This window comes from Protopterus annectens, chromosome 4.part0 (genome assembly GCF_019279795.1).
Source record: "Protopterus annectens isolate FY-2018-M chromosome 4.part0, PAN1.0, whole genome shotgun sequence".
NCBI classification, from domain to species: domain Eukaryota; kingdom Metazoa; phylum Chordata; order Ceratodontiformes; family Protopteridae; genus Protopterus; species Protopterus annectens.
In genome coordinates, this window is record NC_056733.1 from 299,635,419 (window position 1) to 299,654,686 (window position 19,268).

At 42.1% G+C, this 19,268-nt stretch overlaps 1 protein-coding gene across 2 annotated transcripts in view; it reads right to left on the reverse strand.

Annotated features, from left to right (window-relative positions):
* FBXO21 (F-box protein 21) overlaps positions 1 to 19,268 on the reverse strand; it is a 686,173-nt gene that overhangs the window by 234,999 nt on the left and 431,906 nt on the right. For both annotated transcript variants that reach the window (XM_044068290.1, XM_044068289.1), the window contains exon 8: positions 16,365 to 16,541. In XM_044068290.1, the coding sequence (XP_043924225.1) occupies positions 16,365 to 16,541 (177 nt within the window). The remainder of the gene's footprint in view (positions 1 to 16,364; positions 16,542 to 19,268) is intronic.

Sequence of the window (19,268 nt, forward strand, 5' to 3'; positions counted from 1 at the left end):
GTTCTGAATGTCCCCTTTCTTCTTGTACACTGTCACTAGAATGCTTATTCTCCAGTTATCTGGGATACACCTTTCTTTCTGGACTGTTATGAGTACCCTCTGGAGCCATTTCTCTGCAAATCACCCATCTTGATAATATCTGCTGTGACAGTCTGAGCCTGCTGGTTTCCCTGACTTCATCTTCCTGTGCTGTTCTTACTTCTTTTAGGGTGGGCTCTTTTTTCACTTCAATTGTAGGCTGTGTCTGAGGCAGTACAACTTCTGCGGAGTCTTCTTCATTCAGAGATTCCACAGCTACATCTCAAACAGAGTCCTAGCAATTAAATGGCTCCATTAATTCTCATCTTTTCATCCAGTATCAGTTAGTGAACGGGATCCATCCATGACCACATACTCATAAATGACCATGGCACAGCAAGTAAAAGTGTACCATTAGTACAGTATATTAACAATTCTTCTCTTATCTGGAATGCCAATACATGAAGAGCTTACAAAAACTTACCCAGGAATCCTTCATAGGTTCACATATTGTCACTAAGGCCCTTGCAAGCCTAATACACACCCCAAGCCATTTGGGTTTCCAGTATCATGGGCATCTACAAGGGGGGTATGTGGGACATGGGGCCAGACAGGTTAATTTTACATTTTCCCATCCAATTGTTAAGGTTTCATTTGAATAGGGTCAGGGATGTAATCTGTTTTACATGGATGGGGAGTCTATTCCACAGTGCAAGAATCCTTTGAGACACTTAGTCTCTCCAGCATATTCTGTTTACATCACAAGCAAAGTTCAAATCCCTGGGTAATGTTAATGGTGCTGTTTTTCTTGCGCATGTGCAACTGCTCCATCAGGGTTGGGTTTGAGAAAGCCTCATAAGGCAGGCAAATATCTCCTCTCAGCAGGAGAATGAATACAAAGACAGAGACTTTAGGCGGATCAGTACAGGACAGGGTATTAATGTCCTGAATACTCCTGGTGAGAAACCTTTGTGGGCATTCCAACTGCTGCAAGTCTCTGGTTAGATACATGCCAAAAGGGGCACTGTATTCAATGATAGGGCTGATTAAGGCCAAACAGAGTGGTGGCAGTGCAACTTTCTTGGACCTGTATGTCATACCCTTACCTATAAGTTGAGTGACATTAAATGATTGTTTTACTGTCTTAGATACATGTTGGTCAAAGGCCAAATTGCTGTCTACATATGTTCCCAGATCCCTTACTATGTGGTTGACTGTTAGGGATGTTTTATCAATGAAGCAATTAACTTGGGTTGACAGTTTCCCAAAGGGCATTATAATGCATTTTTGGCACTGTCTTTTAGGCATGGCTTTGGCACCAATTATTTGTCTGTGTTAAACACTCTCAGAAGGAGTTGTTGTTTTCGGGGAAATCTATAACATCTCCCAATTTACAGTCATCTAAAAACTTGGTGAGCCAGAGGTCTTTAATATTACCCTTGACTTCTGAGAAGTTGATGCCAAACAAAAGTTGGTTAAGGACACAGCCCTGGGGTACTCCACTGGTAACCTGTCTCTTGCTTGAGGTGGTGCCACCAATCCTGACTTCTTGGGTCTTGTCTGTGAGCCATCTAGCAATCCAGTGAGTTATTTAGGGATTTATGCCTAGCTCAGAGAGCTTGTCAATGATACCTGAGTGTGGCATTGTATCAAATGCTTTGGCTAGGTCAGGATACACAGTACGCACTCTTACTAAACATAGATGAAGCAAGCCTTGCGGTCATCCTTAGCCTGCGAGGTTATCCTGACCTCATTGTTAGCCTTGTTGGACTCAGACCTTAGTTTCTTGTTTAGTTTTATGAGAGAGCACTTGTCTTTAAGGGAATTGCTTTTCCTGATTTTGGCCATTGAGTTTACTTCTTTATTATATTCCCTATTTAGGTGAGGATTCCACCAGTGGGGTTTGTTTGGGGTTTACTTTTGATAGGTATGGCAGCTTCTATGCAGTCATTCATGTTTGTAAAGGGACTCTGTGAATAATTCTGCACAGGTAGCTGTGGTCTCAGGTTTAGGGGGAACCCTGTATTTTGAAAAACTATCACTTAATAGGATGTAGTTTGCCTTAGAATATTTCCTAACTGTTTTTTGGGTTGATTTTTACTTCAAAGGAGTGATTTGACTTAACTAGTGAGTAAGTGACACAGAGATGAGGGTGAGGTGCAATTCTCTCATGCTGGTGAGTACCAGATCCAGTATATCCAACACTCTGGTCGAAGTATGCACTATCTGTTCTAGGGTATTTTGTGCTAATAAAATTCATGAAACACTGTGCCTGTGAGTTTGAAGCACTGCAAGTTTCACAGTCTATAGAGAGGTGGTTAAAGTCACCCATGAATAGCGCATTTGGTTGGATAGTGAGTGCCTATAGCAGGCTTAGGTAAGAGTTGTGAGACTCTAGGGGCACAGATGGTGACCTGCAGTTTGTCATGATACAGTGAATGACCTTATCTATGGTGACTTGTACATGGATGAGCTCCGTGGTATCATCCTGTTTAACCAACCTGGAGGTATACTTGTTGCTAATGTAGACTGAGACATCTCCACCTTTGGCCCCAATCTGTGTTGTTGTTGATCTAAATGTGTGGAACACTATGAAATCTTGCATTGCTGCAGCACTTTCTATGGCTTTAGACAAAGTCTCAGTCACAGCATTGATGTTTAAATTCTCCAGAGTGAGGAAGACTGGAACAGTGTGGAGTTTTTTGTTTAGGTTCCTAGCTTTGAGAGGAAACACCTTAAGATTGTTTGGAGACTTTCACTATGGTGGTAGTTTTGCCTTCGTGTCATTTAAATAACGGCTGGCAAGCTTGCAGCTATTTCTCTACACCAAAAATCCAAATTATTTCTTTTCATCTCCAAACAATTTGAAACCTAAATTCCTTGCTTTAGTGTAACTTCCTTAAACAATACAAAAATCAAGCTTTTCTCACATTCCAAACTTCTGGGTGTTCATACAGATAAAAATATTAAATTTGATTACCACATACAACATACAGTTAACATAAAAATCACCAAAAATGTTAAGGTCCCTCTACATATCTAAACATTACCCGACTGACTCTGCAAGAGAACACATTTCCTCTTCCCTCCTTTTCACACTACGTAGATACTATATTTATGAACACCTGAACAACCCTGCTTGACAAACAACAGCAATTTTACAATGAGATATCCAAAGGTACTGCTAAACTCTCCCACAGAACGCACCACTGTATTGTACTCAGAGAACTCTATTGGTTAGAACTTGCTCAAAATCCCAGACATTTACATCTTGTCACCATATACAAACACAACTACAGCCTAATAGCTGACAATTCAAAACAATCTCCCTATCATGGGGATAAGTCAACATTTCAGCTTTAACATTGTCAGGCAAATTTTGAGGCTATAACCATGCAAGCCTTCTCACAACAGTTCCAGTAGAAGAGAGCCATCAGTTGAGTCAAAAGCACACTTCAAAGAATGTTTGGTTACTTGGACACAGAAGCCATCAATGTAGTCAGAGAAGATTGTCCCTCAGAAGAGTAATGCTACAATGTTTCCCATATTCTGAAGCAAGCAAAAACTTTAACATGTGAGACCGACAATTAAGAATCCTAAAATTAAGTGTGGCTGAGGAATAGACTTTTTTTCTAAATCTATCAAAACTTTCCCATTTTTATCAGTGGGGAGGGATTAGCATTTACCAAATATTTAGTTCCAGATGGATTTGCCAAGGAAATCACTGAAGGATCAGATCTGGGATTAGAGAATAATAACTTGCAAGACTGTGTAACCTAATATAATCTATCTGCCTTTTTTGCACCTACAGGCTGGCTATCAGGCATGTTACTGGCTGTAATAAAAACATTTTCCAAAGCTAGAAGAATAGGAAGAACAAAAGTGAGTTGAAGAAACTGCAGTTGTAATAAATCATAACAGATATATATTTTTAAAAAACACTGGAATGTCATCATGTTCCCACTGAAACAATTGGTTTCGGAAATGAAAAGTCTTCCAAGGGACTATCAGAAATGTTTTCTTCAGAATCAGTTACCTGAGGAGAAAAAAAAATAGAATTTGTTCCCTCCCAATCATTTCCCTGTCCATTATCCTTGGAATTTTCAGAAAATGAAGAATTCTGTTTTCTTTTACCAGAATTCCAGAATGAGAAGGATCAATAGCCAGAACTAAACATTGAGCTAGGCACAGTTAATTATTCCTGTCACGTAAGAGAGACAGGAAAAAAATGTTTAACATTCTGCTTCTTTTTAACTGGGATCTCAACAGAAACAGACTAACTCACCTAGTCATGGACATGATCCCAGGGAACAGGCATCCCAGTCTGATTAGTCAGAGAAGCATTTCCCACTCAATCCTCCAAGACTGACAAGAGTGATTCTCACATACTTGCTAAGGACACTAACAACCAGAGGATGTGTTCAACCCTGGGTCCATGGTGGCTGAAAGAACTACACCAGAGGAAAGCAAGACATGATCTTTGGTATCAGAAATGCACACACCAGACTCATCCATCTGTGGCTGAGTTAACTTTGTAGTCTGCTAAAGTGGAAAGGTTGTCTGGCTGGAGGAAGGGAGAACCAAGGGACGAGTAAAGTTGTTTCATTTTAAAAAAGAAAATCAAATCTGAAGTTCAGATACCACAATCAACAACAGCAAGTAAAAAGGTAAGTATAAAAAGGTAGTATTCCACAGGGAAAAAAAAAACACTGTGACAAGCATGCTTCTCAGTGCAAGAAATCTGGACAAAGGTCCAAAAATAGGGGTAATTTTTAAATATTGCTCTTAAAAGTTTAGAAAGTTGAGAGAATAGCAGGTTTTTATTATCATGCACTTTCTGAAGGGTATGAAGTCTGAAACTCAAATGTTCATTATTTAGTGATATCAACCCTCAATAATTTGCCAGACCACCACAAATTTTATGAGGACCAGACTAAAAATATGAGGAAAAATCTGGACAGTTGAGAGTTATGTTGACGTTATCAACATACATTTATCCAATCCCCAAAACACAGTTTAATAAATGATGTGGTGATGTCAATTTTCATTCGTTGCTCAACATGTTTCAATCCTCGGATCAGACTCAGATGCTTTTTACAGTTCATGGCTACTGCAAGCTCTTGAGCTCCTCCCTTACCTATAATGTTCTAGTCCCCTTCCATAGCTCAGATCCTGTTTGCTGCCTTCACGTACAGATGTGGTCGCTGTCAGCTCTCGAGCGTTTAGTGAGTGATAAAAGTTTACTGTTATAACTTTCTCTCTTTCTGATATATGTTATTTTTACACTTCTTTAAATTTAGTCTAAGCTAACCTCCCTTATCCCTATGCATTTTCTGCATATTTTAATACCATTATTTGTAGTTTTTCCCCAACTTTCTGTTTTACCATTACGATAATTCTTTCTGCCATTGTTGGTAGTTTCTTTTCTTTTCTGACTTAAACAAAAAAAACTTTTCTACTTTATTGTCTTTTGTTAGTTTAGAGGTATAACTGCAGATAAAGCTTCAGGTTTCAAAAAGTGCAAACAGAATGGGCACAAGATGTCTTTACCTGATTCCCATGTGTCTATTGTTTGGGCCCTGCCCATTTAAAAGTCCCTTGTGACATATGCAAGTCCTTTAATTCTAGGGTTTTGGTAGACAGAAAAAAATAAACTAATTTTGAAGGGACGTTTTCCTACAACTTTTTCAGAGTTGCTGGCTGGAGCTCAACCCTCCAAGGCAGAACAAAAAAAGTTGAGAAAACACAGTACAGTTGTGTACACTTACCATAAATGTAGATGTTCGAGTGTATTCACTGTTGCAGTTATCATATTTGAGTTATCCCTGCCAGGGTAGCCCTCGGCCGGCCCGAATACCAGAGGCTTAGTATTTCTGCGTCTGTTGCTGTCACTTCAGGACTAATGTTAGGTCGTCAGTAGTATAAATTAAGGCAGCCGCCGCCATTACATCAGTTTTTCTTGCCCTAACCTGTCAGGAGCCCCCAAGTAGGAGCCAGGTTCTGGTGGAAAACCCCACCAATAGAAAGTAAATACCAATATGTCCCTTGTAAGGAAAGAGAAGAAAGGGGGATGGAGGGAGGGAAACAAGGACCGCAACAGTGAATACACTTGAACATCTACATTTATGGTAAGTGCACACAACTGTACTATGTTCTTCATGTTTCACTGTTGCAGTCATCATATTTGGGTTGATTCCCAAAGCTGAGGAAATGGGTGGAGGCAGTCAAGGACACTAGGGGCTGACTAGGATGCCCTGCAAGGCTACAGAGGCAAACCCTGCACTGGATTTGGAGGAGAGAGACAGGTGGTAATGTTTGGTAAAAGCGTAACAGATGTCCAGGTGGCAGCCCCCAGGATGCCCCTGGTGGGGACTCCTCTGAGGAAAGCTGCAGAGGTGGAGGCTGCTCTGGTGAAGTGTGTCCTGACCCCCTTGGGGGGAGGCTTTCCATGTTGCTTGTAGCATAAATGGATGCAGTGTACTATCCATTTGGAAATGGTTTATTTGGAGATGGCTTTGCCTTCTGCCCCTGTAGCAAAGCTTACCAGCAATTGATCAGACTTTCTGAAGGATTTAGTCCTGTCTAGATAGAATCTGAGCTGTCTGTGCACATCTAGGGAGTGCAGGATCCTTTCCTCCTTGTTCTGGAGGTTAGGAAAAAAGGTGGGCAAATGAATGGGTTGGTTGAGAGCCACACTGGACACTACCTTGGGCATGAAGGATGCATTAGTTCTGAGGGATACCCTGTCAGCATGGAAGACGATGAAGGGTTCCCCAGCCATTAGCGCTTGCAGCATGGAGCCTCTTCTGGCTGAAGTGATGGCCAGAAGGAAAGCTGTCTTCCAGGAGAGAAATTTTAGCTTTGCAGAAGAAGTTGGTTCGAAAGGGGGCAGAGTGAGCTTTTCCAACACAAAGTTAAGGCCCCAAGCTGGGGGTTGGTGCTCTACTGGGTGGCCTCAAGTTGCTAGACCCTCTTAGGAACTGTTTGATCAAAGCGTGTGAGAAATTGGGCTGGTCAGTGAGGAAATGAGCAGAGATAGGACACGCATGAATTTTAGAGCAGAAAGAGAGGCCACTGTGTAGTAGGTCAGCTAAGTAATCCAGGATGAGAGGGTGTGAGGGCTGTGCCATATTGGCTCCCTTAGCCTGGATCCAGGTGCAGAACCTTTTTCATTTGTCAGCATAAGATTTTCTAGTGCTAGGGCATCTGGCCTCACGTATAACATCTAGAACCTGTTTACTGAGTTTGGCAGATTGATCCGGGGTTAGGGAATAAGCCAAGCTGCCAAATTGAGTGTCTGCAATTGGGGATGCATGAAATCCCCTTCCCTCTGGGTCAGCAGGTTTGGAATCTGAGGAAGATGCCATGGTGGCAGTGGGGACAGGCTGCGCAGCAAGGGGTACCAGTGCTGGTGAGGCCAGTCTGGAGCTATAAGAATTGTCCTTGGTTTTTCCTCCTTTATTTTGAGCAGTACCCTGGAGGTGAGAGGTAGTGGAGGAAAGGCATAGACTGATAGACTGACCCAGGGAAGGACAGGGCATCTACTTTCCAAGCCATGCAGTGATCCTTCCTGGTGCAGAACTTGCTGAGCTGATGGCTGGTGTGGGAGGCAAAGAGGTCGACCTTTGGGGTGCCCTATTTCTGAGTTATTAGGGTGAAGGTTCTTCTGTTGAGCTGCCACTCATGTGGGTCCAGAAGATTTCTGCTTAATTGGTCTGTCAGAGAGTTGAGAGAACATGGTAGGAATTGTGCTAACAAATGCAGTTGCATGACAGAGGCTGTGTGCCAAAGGGTCATGGCCAGCCTGCATAGAGGGTAGGAGTCCCTACCTGCTTGTTGATATACCACATCACAGTGGTGTTGTCGGTTTTGATCAGTAGAGCCCCTGGGGAGAGAAGGGGCTTGAAAGCTATCAAGGCATGCTGGACAGCCATCATCTCCTTTTGGTTGATGTGCAGAGGGATTTGCTGCGAGCTCAGCTGGCCCTGTATGCACTTGCCATCTAGGTGTGCACCCCAAGCATAGTCTGATGTGTCTGTGGTGAAGGTCTGGGCGGTGGGGGTGCTGAGAAAGGTAGTCCCTTGTTATGGAAGCATGCTGTTGCCAACCAAAGAAAATCTTTTCTGAGACAAGGAATTATAGGTATAAGAGTCTCCAGGTCTTGACAGTGTTGACACCAAAGGCTTTTTAGGTACCACTAAGTTTCCTCATATGCAGTCTGGCATATGGAATGAGTAGTATGCAAGATGCCATGAACCCCAGAGCTTGCAGGATCTTCCTTACAGATAACTGGGGTCTGGTGGCTAGTTGAGAGAAGTAGGCTGTCAGGAAAATTTGCTTTTCTGGTGTAAGGAATGCCATCTGGAATGCTGTGTCCAGGCTTGCTCCCAGGAAAATAATCCTTTGGGTGGGCACCTGTTTGGATTACTTTTCATTGATTGTGTACCCTATGGAGGTTAGTAGGGTGTTTACAAAGGCCAGGTGCTTGAGCAGCTTTTCCTGGCTGTCTGCCTGAATAAGGCAGTCATCTAGTTATGGGTAAATCTGGATATTCCTTTGTCTGCAAAAAGCAATGGCCGGAGCCAGACATTTTGTGAAAACTCCCAGAGCAGTAGATAAGCCAAAAGGAAGCATGGAGAACTGAAAGTGTTGAGATCCTGCCCTGAAACTGAGGTATTTCCTGCATGATTCCATGATAGGAATGTGGAGGTAGACCTCTTTTAGATCTAGGGTGGCTAGCCAAGCGTCCTTGGACAGCATGGTTAGCAGCTGCTGGAGGGTGAGCATTTTGAATTTTGGGATCACCAGGAAGGTGTTTAGAATTGATGGATCGAGGATTGGGTGCCAGGTGCCCTCTTTCCTGAACACCATAAAAAGTCTGGACTAGAAACCTTAGCCTATCTGTTCTGCAAGAACGTGCTCTACTGCCCTCATAGAAAGCAGGGAAAGGATTAGCTTTTGAGCCTCTGCCCACTGGTTTAGAGGTAGATCTGGGAATCCTTTTGGGGTTGGAAGGGTGTGGAAAGAAAATTTGTATCCCTGAGACACTATGTTGAGAACCCAGTGGTCGTTGGTAATAGTGGCCCAGGTGCTTGCGTGAAAGGAGAGTTTTCCTCCTAGGGGTAAGTGAAGGCGGGCAGAGGGAAGGGGTGGGGGTGGTGCGTCATTGTGAGTTCTTACCATAAGGGGGTGGCTTAGATCTCCCTGCTTTTGAAGTGGAGGTATTCCACTGCATTGATCTCTGCATTCCCTGTGGCTGCTGTCTGGGGGAGGGGTCTGGTTCCCTGGGGCCTGGGTTGGACTGGCTTAGTGGGAGCAGGAAAGGACCAGTGCTTGGTGGGACAATGCCTGCTGAACCTGGGTGGCTGGACCTGTAAGAAATCCTTAACTGTCTAAATAGATTTTGCTTTTTCTTCCATCTTTTTTTAAGACCTCTTCTGCCTTAGTGCCAAATAAGTTGTCTTTGTGCAAGGGGGCATCCAACAATTTAGAATTGACATGGTCTGGCAAGGGCTGCTCCTTAAGCCATGCATGCCTTCTAATGACAGGTACGGCGACTGCTGCCCTGAAAGAAGCTTCTAGGGTGTCAAAACTACAGTGCAAGGTGTGTTTAGTTACTTGACTTGCAGAATGCATTAACTCTTGTAACTCTTTAAATTCTGCACAAGCAGGAAAGGAAGACATTTTTTGTTTGAGGAGTTCTAGGGTATGTTGCTGAAACTTTAGCATCTGGAACTGACAATGTAGTGCCTGATAGCAAGAGTAGCTGAGGTGTATACTTTTTTACCAAATCTGTCTAGTGCTTGGGAATCCCTATTTGAGGGGGTGGGATATTTAGCAGAGGTTGCTTTAATTCCTTTAGGCCCTTGAGAAATTACCTCAGGGTCAGCAGTAGGATTTTTAAAAAGAAATTTGTGAGAGTCAGGGACTCTATAGTACCTGTCGGGTTTCCTGGGTGCATGAGGGAGGGTGTCAGGACTCAAGCTGGATTCCAGGAAAACATCCTTCACAACATCCAGGACTGGGTGGATGGCCAAGGGTCTGTGCTGTGGAAGATCTAAGAATTACCTGAGTCTCTTTTTAGACTAAGGGTAGTCCTGACTCTCCCATTGGAAATGCTCCCTTAAAGTATGAAGGGTTTACCCAAAGGAAAAATCCTCTGGGGGAGAGGCTGAAGGGATGGAATCCTCTGCATCAGAATCCTCATAAGTGAAGAGGGGTTGCATATCGTCATATTCAGATGCATCAGTCATCTGACTCTTGCTCAGTCAAAACTACAGGGGACAGATCTCTTTTCCTTTTGGAGGGGGTAGCTTGACTTCCCCTGATCAGCATGATAAGGTCTTCTGCCATTTTAAGCATTTGTGACTGAGGCAAGGAAGCAGGTGCCTGAGATTGTGTCGTTGGTTTCTTGGGTGTGGTTCATACCCTGGGCCTAAGAAACTCGGTTGTTTTCGAAAGAATGGTAGTCGTGAAAGAAGACATCAGTTTGTGTTGAGAATCTGTAGTGCGAAGGACTTCCCTGGAAGCCGGTGCCTACTCAGCAGCTCTGCACTCATCCAAGGTAGAGATGACTGCAGGATCCTTAGTCGAAGAAGAGTTTTGCAGCACTCCAAAAGGGTCTCAGTAGCAGCCTGCGAATCCACAGAAGCGGACATCAGGGGAAAGTGCCTCACTGAGGAATAGAGAACTGACGACTAGCTTAACAGAAGCGTTGTCAGTAGGTTTGGACCTGTACAGTCTGCCTCTGTCTTTATCTTTACTTTTTTTGGAAGATCTACTATCAGATGGCTTACCGAACCTATATCAGAGTTCGAGGACTGTAAGTGAAAATATCTAGCTACAATAAGGGCGCGATGATGGATAGTTCTGACATTGAACAAAGCACAGAAGCGACAACGGGGGACATCGTGGTCTGGGCCTAAACAAGTGACGCAGTAAGAATGAAAGTATCAGTGTGGTATTTGCTTTCCACAGGCGAGACAATTATTAACTTTTTCTGACATTGGTTAGTGCAAGCAAAAATGATCCCCAATGGGGTACTTAGCTTTAGAAGACTTCCAACTTCAATTCAGTAGATGAAAGTCAGGTAGCGACTGACCGGCACTCATGCAAATTGCTTCACTTCGGGCTCCACGGCAAGAAAGACTAATGTAATGGCGCCGGCTGCCTTACTTTACACTACTGATGACCTGACGTCAGTCCTGAAGCGATAGCAACTGACGCAGAAATACTAAGCCTCTGGTATTAGTGCCGGCCAAGGACTACTCTGGCAAGGATAACTCAAATGTGATGACTGCAAAAGTGAAACACGAAGAACGTCTACCAGAACCTTCTGGAAATTCCACTCCATCTGATATGACCAAGGAGCCAACCTGGAAGATCTCAAAATGTCTGGATCCAGAAGACCAAATCCTCAGATCTGACAATTTCAGATACAAGGTCTGCCTCTTTGGATCCAGTTCTTTCAGAGCCAAAAGAGTTACCCCGGACATAATATGCATCTTCTCTAGACCCAGTTCTCTCTCAGCTACAAACCCTTTTAAGAGATGCGCCATCACTCTAGGTCCCCTTCACTACTTTCTTCTTCCTTCTCTTCCAGACGTCTTACAGAAGCAGATGTGGATAGAATGATGAGGACATTTCTGTTAGCACAGATACAGATGGGAGTTCTCCCAGCTTCTACCCCTTTGGGTCAGGATATCTTCATTAGTACCACTCCACCCATCTTGTCTCCTTCTCCAATCCATACTTTGGCTTCAGAGCCCTTGGATCTAAGCCTTGCAGGACCATCTGTATCCGATCTGAAGACTGTTGTATCTTCGGATCTGATACCTTCTCTGAATGACCGCCTCAGATTGTGTTAGAGATGGATGACTCTCAGAGCCGAAGAGCCATTGTCGGCTCCAAGGTACTGGAGTAAACTATGAAGTGGTTTGAGCTGACTCTGCCCCTCAAGGGTTTGGCTATGGACAGCTCAGGTCCAACTTCTGCCTTAGGCAGACTGCCTTCGGGTTAGGCACTGATGGTTTGGAAGTCTGTTTTCTCAGCCCTTGGCTTCCTTCTCCCTGGAGCATTCTGCCTTTGAGGTGGTAGAGAGAGTATTCTCTTCTACAGTACAGACAATTCCTCCCTGGATCTGCCATCTGGTTTCCATATGTTTTTGTGCCTTTTGCCTCATCACTCTACTCCACAAGGACAGCCAGCCCAACATCTCCAGGCTACCCAGCAGGGTATCCATATATCATCCGATACTTCTCCACAGCACCCCACCAAAAGAGTCCCTAGGAAGAGGAAGTGCAAGGGGAGGCACTTAGACTCTCCTGAGGGTTTAATCACAGAAAATCCCCACTTTGATGAAAGGGAAGGATCCCCAACATCACTACATGATGATGTTGCCTTTGGAGACGTTTTGGAGATCCATAAGCAAAGGAGTGGTTAGTCTACTGATAACCCTTTCCTAGAGGAATCGGTATTCCTGGATGCATTTGGGTTTGACCCATCTACTTCCTGGGTTACTCCACCTGCCGATGAGCTCTTTGATTTGGTTTTTCGGCGGGCGTGGAAGGAACCCAATTCTGGTCAGCCAATCCCTAAGAGACCAGATAGGATCCTAGCACCACCAAAGGGAAAAGAGTTCTTGAGCAAAGGAGTACTAGTAGATGCCCTGGTCATAGTGACAGCCACAAAGAAGGAACTCGCAGAGCAGAGTTCATCTTTTTATCCCCTAACCGGCAGTCTAGGGTGTTGGACAGATTTGGGAAGAGTTTATGCTTCAGAGACTTTCACACTTAGTTAAATTATTTGGCACACTTCAGCAACTACAGAGGGATTAGATTAAAGAACTCTCCAAATCCCTCTCAGGAGCAATAACTGCTGAAGCGCAGTCTTCCGTTGCCTCACAGTTGGCTACCTTCGAAATTTTGTCCATGAGACTCATTCACATGCAGCTGAAGGCACCTCAAGGTTCAGGCATTTCCATTAGGAGACATGCCTGGATGAGTCTGTGTGATTTTGTGAAGCCATTCAAGTCATCCTTCATCAATGCACCTTTTGACAAAAGTTCTTTGTTTGGCCCTAAAGTTAAAGACACACTCTCCAGGTGTGAGCAAGATGGAAGACCCTGTCTGCAGTGGGCATTATGTTTTTCGACTCCTCAAAGAGCCTTCTCTATGAATCAACAAACAAGGTGGTTAGAAAATGTGATTCAGAAAGTCCCTAGGTCTAGAGAGAGTTCCCCCAGGGGCAGAGGAGGAAACTCTAATGGAAGATTCTGCCCGCCTGGCAGAGGAGACATGCAGAAAAATAAGTCCACAGATTCTTTCTCTGACAAAACATATCAGCTCTCCTGAAGGGAGGCCTGATTGTCTACCTCTGTAGGCAGTCAGGGGTTGTCTATCCCTGCACCAGGGAGCCTGATTAGACATAACAAAAGATACATGGGTGCAGAAGATTATTTCCAAGGGTTATATAATTCCCTTTTCCCTACCCCCTGCTTCAAAAGTAAACAGAATTTCAGATGTTCAACCCAGTCAGAAAAAAAAGCAGCAGCTCTAGAAATAACAAAGCTGCTGGAAAAAAAAGAGTCATCCAACTGGTCCCCACAGACCAGAAAGAATCCAGAACTTATTCAAGATTCTTTTTAGTGCCAAAGAAAATGAGACTGGAGACTGGAGGCCAAATTTGGATCTCAGAGATCTGAACAAATTGGTTCAACATACAAAGTTCTAGATGGTCATGGTTCAGTCCATTTTGCCTTTCCTGCACAAGGATGACTGGATGTGCTCAACAGATCTTCAGGATATGTACTATCAAAGAAAAATGAACAAGGGATGCAGGAGATAAATATGCTTCCAGCTGGGAACCAGTCATTACCAATTCAGAGCACTTATCTCTGACCTCACCACAGCCCCCCACAGTGCTCACCAAACGTATGGCAGTGGTAGCAGCTCACTTGAGACTGCACAGATTCAGAGTGTTTCCTTACCTGGACATCTGGCTCATAATCGCTCTGACCAGGTATCCGCTGATCAAAGCAAGAGATTATGTACTCCAAATGTGTTCTCACCCAGGCATTACTATCAATCTCAACAAATCTCAACTGGAACCAACTCAAGTGCTAGAATTTATAGAAGCCTTGTTTAATACTGTATCAGGGACAGCCTCCCTTCCCTTGCTAAGAGTACAAACGATTCGATTTCAAGTCCAAAAGATAATTCTGAACTCCTCACTGTCACCCTGACTAATTCTATAGGATTTAGAGTCCATGTCTGTGGTCATAATTCTGGTTCCTTTGGCAAGAGATTACAGAATTCTTCAATGGACCCTGGCATCTCAGTGGTCCATCCTGTATCAAACTTTTTCCACCCAGATCAAAATAACTCAGGCATTCAAAAGGTACTTCAGGTGGTGGATTTGTTCAGAACAGATTCAGGGCTGCCCTTTTTTCATACTTCCTCAGCCCAAGGCCATTGTGACCATGGACACATCCCAATTCAGGTAGGGGGACACTTCTTGGGAAAGACAGTCCAAGGCACCTGGTCCCCAGGAGAGACAAGCATACATATCAATGTCCTAGAGATTAGAGCAATTTTCCTAGTGTTGCAGCCTTTTCAAGACTCTCTCCTTTCAGGGCTTGAGGGCTTGTTGTGATTCCGATGGACAATGGCAAGTTATTTTGTTCCCTTTTTTTTTTTTTTTTTTTTTTTTTTTTTGGCTCCATCTTTTTAACATGAGTTTTGGTTCTACATTTTTATCATGAGTATTGGCTAGGTTCCACTATTCTGGTATTTCTGGGGCTGGTCACAGACCTGAGGCAATGTGGATTCTGCATATCTGAGTATCCATATGATGTGGGGGGCTCTTAGTATGACCTACCCACTTCTCCTTCCACTTGTGGCAGTTTGAGCAAGTATTGTATCATACTGCCTCCACAGCAGCTCAGTTAGGCCCACTTACCACTTGCTAACCAAGCCTCCTCTAGTGACATCTCTGGCCACCACCAGAGATCACCACCAACAGACACCCAAGTACCACCATATCATCAGGATAGGCATGGTACACCCATCCCTCCCTATCACTCTGTAAGTCACCCAAGCCACTAATCAAACCTAGGTTGCCTTGGCCATAATCAGGGCTTAATCCCGCTATGCCACCAGAGTGGTTTATATTTTGGCCCTTTACTTAAACTGTTCACTTTACTGTTTGAAAAAACTGTGAAGTACATACATACATACATACACACACACACACACACACACACACATATATATATATATATATATATATATATATATATATATATATATATATATATACACATACCAAATGTTGACATCTCTAATGTCACCACAACATTGATACGATTCTATGCATGCTCTGAGGTGCAAGCAATGTAAACAACATTGTTTTCATAGAGGAGGCTTGTCCCACCAATTATATATACTTACTCTGAGAGTGAACAATTCCCAGGGAAAGGGCATATTCCCCTAACTCAAGGATTGCTCATCTCAAATATCTGATATATATACATATATATATATATATACACACACATACATATATATATATATATATATATATATATATATATATATATATATACATATAAATATACATATATATATATACATATATATATATATATATATATATATATATATATACATACATATATATAATACACACACGCACAGACATATATACAGATGCATATATCTATATGACCAGAGAGCTGTAGAACAAATGCACTTCAAAATGTCACTTTCCACAGAAATAATTACATTAAAAACATTAAGCTATGCACTACAGTTTATTCATATTTAGCTATAGTATGCTTATTACTCACTATTGTACAGTTTTTACATAAAACAGATAATTTTTCCTTACTTTTTATACCTTTTGTATGCTTATAATAATATAAATTCAAATTACGTACTCAGATGCATCTTTTTTGCTAAGTAAAATCAGCCTTTTACATCTAGCAAGTACTACACTGAAATGTGGTTCCCTACAATGAGCAAAAATATGAAAAAAAGTGGAAGATTACTAATATAAGAAACAATATCAACTTTTAATTTCAGAAGCAAACTTTAAAGAACTGAACTTGATTAAGAAATAAACTGGTCAGGGTCTAAAATGCTTCAGATTAGTTTAGTGCATTGCAAGTGATTTCTGACCACTAACACAATATAAGAGTTTGTGCAACACCCTTAGTGAGGTAACCATTTTTGGCTGACCAGACTGAATGTTCTAGTCCAATTTAACAATATAAACACTTGCTATTACTCATATAAATAAATAAGCCAGTAGTGAAAGTCTAATAATTAGTTAAAAAGAATAGGTACCTCTTTCCCAGGTTCACAAGAAAGCCTACCATGCGCTGTAACACATCCTGAGTGCAGACTGTACCGTAGAACTCTTCTGTAACTTGCTGACCAATTAGCAGTTCACACTCTTTGGCTGTTAAACGATCTCCTCTCCCAAATGCATCTATGTATATGTAATCATAGATACTAGAGCTCCTAATGAAACAGAAAAGATGTGGATTTTAGAGAAAACTGATGCTGCTTATATCGGAGATGTTTCAGAGGGTTAATAATGTTTCTTTCACTTATACTGCATGTGACAACAAAATTATCCAAAACATGCAGCTACATTTGTATTTCACACATAGTGCAAGCAGCAAGAATTTACTGTGGTAACTATTTGAAATGTTGGGACCTGTTTTAGCAAGTCCCGTAATGTTTAGACTGAATGGAAAAAAAATACTCAGTCTGACAAGGTCATTTCTCAGAATATTCCCTTTTTTCTTTGTGGTATGGCAATCTTGGAGTTAATAAATATATTTAAATTTGGGGTTGGGCTGGGGCTTGCCCCAAATCAGGAGTTGCAGGAGGAGCTTGTCCCTTGCAAAAAGAAGTTTAAAGGAAAAGAGTGATGTTTTGTGTTGAACAAATGTTCTCTGATGTAGTATTTAACACATTAGCCTTACATACAAAGATCAGATGTCCAGTTCCCAGTATTAATGATCCCCCTCAACTTTCCCTTGCACTAGCCCTGAAGGACTATCCAAGGCCAAGAACACTGCTTTTGTGGCATCAGATAACATACCTTGCTGCTTACTGGCCAGCCTAAAACAGGAGCTGTTAGACCCACTATAAAGGTTATTCAGTATCAGCCTCCCAAAAAGATTTGTACCAAATGAATGGAGGACAGCAACTGTCACTCCCTTGTACAAAGGTGAGGTATTACCAGATGTGTGAAATTATAGGCCCGTAGGTCTTATCAGCCTCATTTTTAAGGCTATGGAAAGGATTATTATGTAATTAATAAATAAGGACATATATAACCTACCAATTCTTGGCACAAGTAGGTTTGGATCTGTTACATTAAGATTCTGCCTACTTAACCAGGTTGACTTCTTCCAGAAGGTTGCAGAAGCAATGGATGAGGACAAATCAGTCCACACTGCATATCTAAACATCACTAAAGCATTCAACATTGCCCCAAACTCTGGTATTGCAGCTAAACTATTTCAGATAAATGTTAATCCCTATGTAGCTCACCGGATAGCAAATCTGATCAAAAACAGAACTCAGAAAATTAGGATGGGATGATCTACTTTCTCTAAAACAGCTATCGCTAGTGCTGTACCCCAGGGTTCAGTCCTTGGAACACTTCTCTTTGGCACTTACTTCTCAGAGGTTAAAGCTACTGTTAAGGATTTATGGCTCAGCATGTTTGCACATGACTGTAAAAGTTGGCACCATCATAAATTCGCCAGAGGACACACAGATCCTCCAAGAAAACATAGCCCAATCTGATAGATGGTGTCAAAACCATGTACTAAAACTGAATGTCAAGACATATATAATATAATCCTTTGGTCCCTTGCAACTATCATACTGAAAACACACCCCCTAAAAAAACTGATCCAGTAGTTACGGATCTGGGAACCTATGTAGGCACTGAACTATCCTTCAATCACTTTGTATCCACTATTGTTAGAAAGTGCTTTTTCATTGCACAGCTTATTAATAAATGTATGGTGTCTAACTTTAGGGATGTAATCATTCTACTGTTATGCACTCATCAGGCCAGTCATAGAGTATAATGTAGCTTTCAGTAAGTCCTTGTCCAAACATTTGACCCAGCTTGAAAGCCCACAACTATAACTAAGAAAATCAAGGGCCTAAATAATAACTATGCAGGCCATCTCAAAGCTTTGTCTTCTTCTATGTCTTGCATACAGAGTCTCAAGAGACCCTATCCTGTCTGATCAACTGCACATTCACAAGTCCAATGAGGGCATAAACATTTTTTCAGAGCTAAATCTCCTTTGCAACATAAATAGTGCATGTTGGAGGGATCACTTTTTGATATTGTCTTCCTCTCCACATAATGCAAAGTACTTCCCTTACACTATTCAATTTTCATCTGGACAAATGGATGGGTAACCACAAATTCACCCTAGTTTAGCAACCTTGTCCCTCATGGATATGTGCAACATGTAAATGTTCTGCTTATTTCTGGGTTATCTGTACTTAAAAATATAAGGGCTAAGAACGTCATGGGAATGTATGACTAAGCTTCTAAACAACCTCCCAGGTCAACAGCTTAGTAAGTTTATATGAACCTATAAATACTTTCAAATAAGTTTTGTCCCTACTAAGTTTTGCCTTATGGACAGATGGATTTGCCATACAGTGTCATAAAAATAACTCCTGCATTTTTATATTAGGTGTCATGGCAATCATTCTAACTCTTGCCACTAAATACATGCAAATGGCATGATACTTATATTAAGTACCAACGGTTAGATTCAGTATCAGAAGGTGTTTATAAGGATGAGCACCAAATAAGTCATGCTGCAAACTTTGCAATCTACAGTTTCCACTTAGCATTCTAAACAAAAAGCTAGGAACAGAATGATGGATTACATATTTCTCCTACACAGACAACTAAGCCTGACACAGTAATTAATGTATTATAGGAACAAAGCCTGCATACTGCAGTTTTAGTGATAGACAGACAGACAGACAGATAAATAGACAGACAGCTAAATAAATAAATAAATAAATAAATAAATAAGGATGGCTATGCCTAAAAAGATTCTCAGCATCCCAGCTCTAAGGCATAACCTTTTACAGAATGTGTTGGAATCAAACACAATAGAGGAATTCAAAATGGCAATGGACATGCATATCAGATGGTTAAGGCTATAACTGACTAATACACTGTGCCATTCC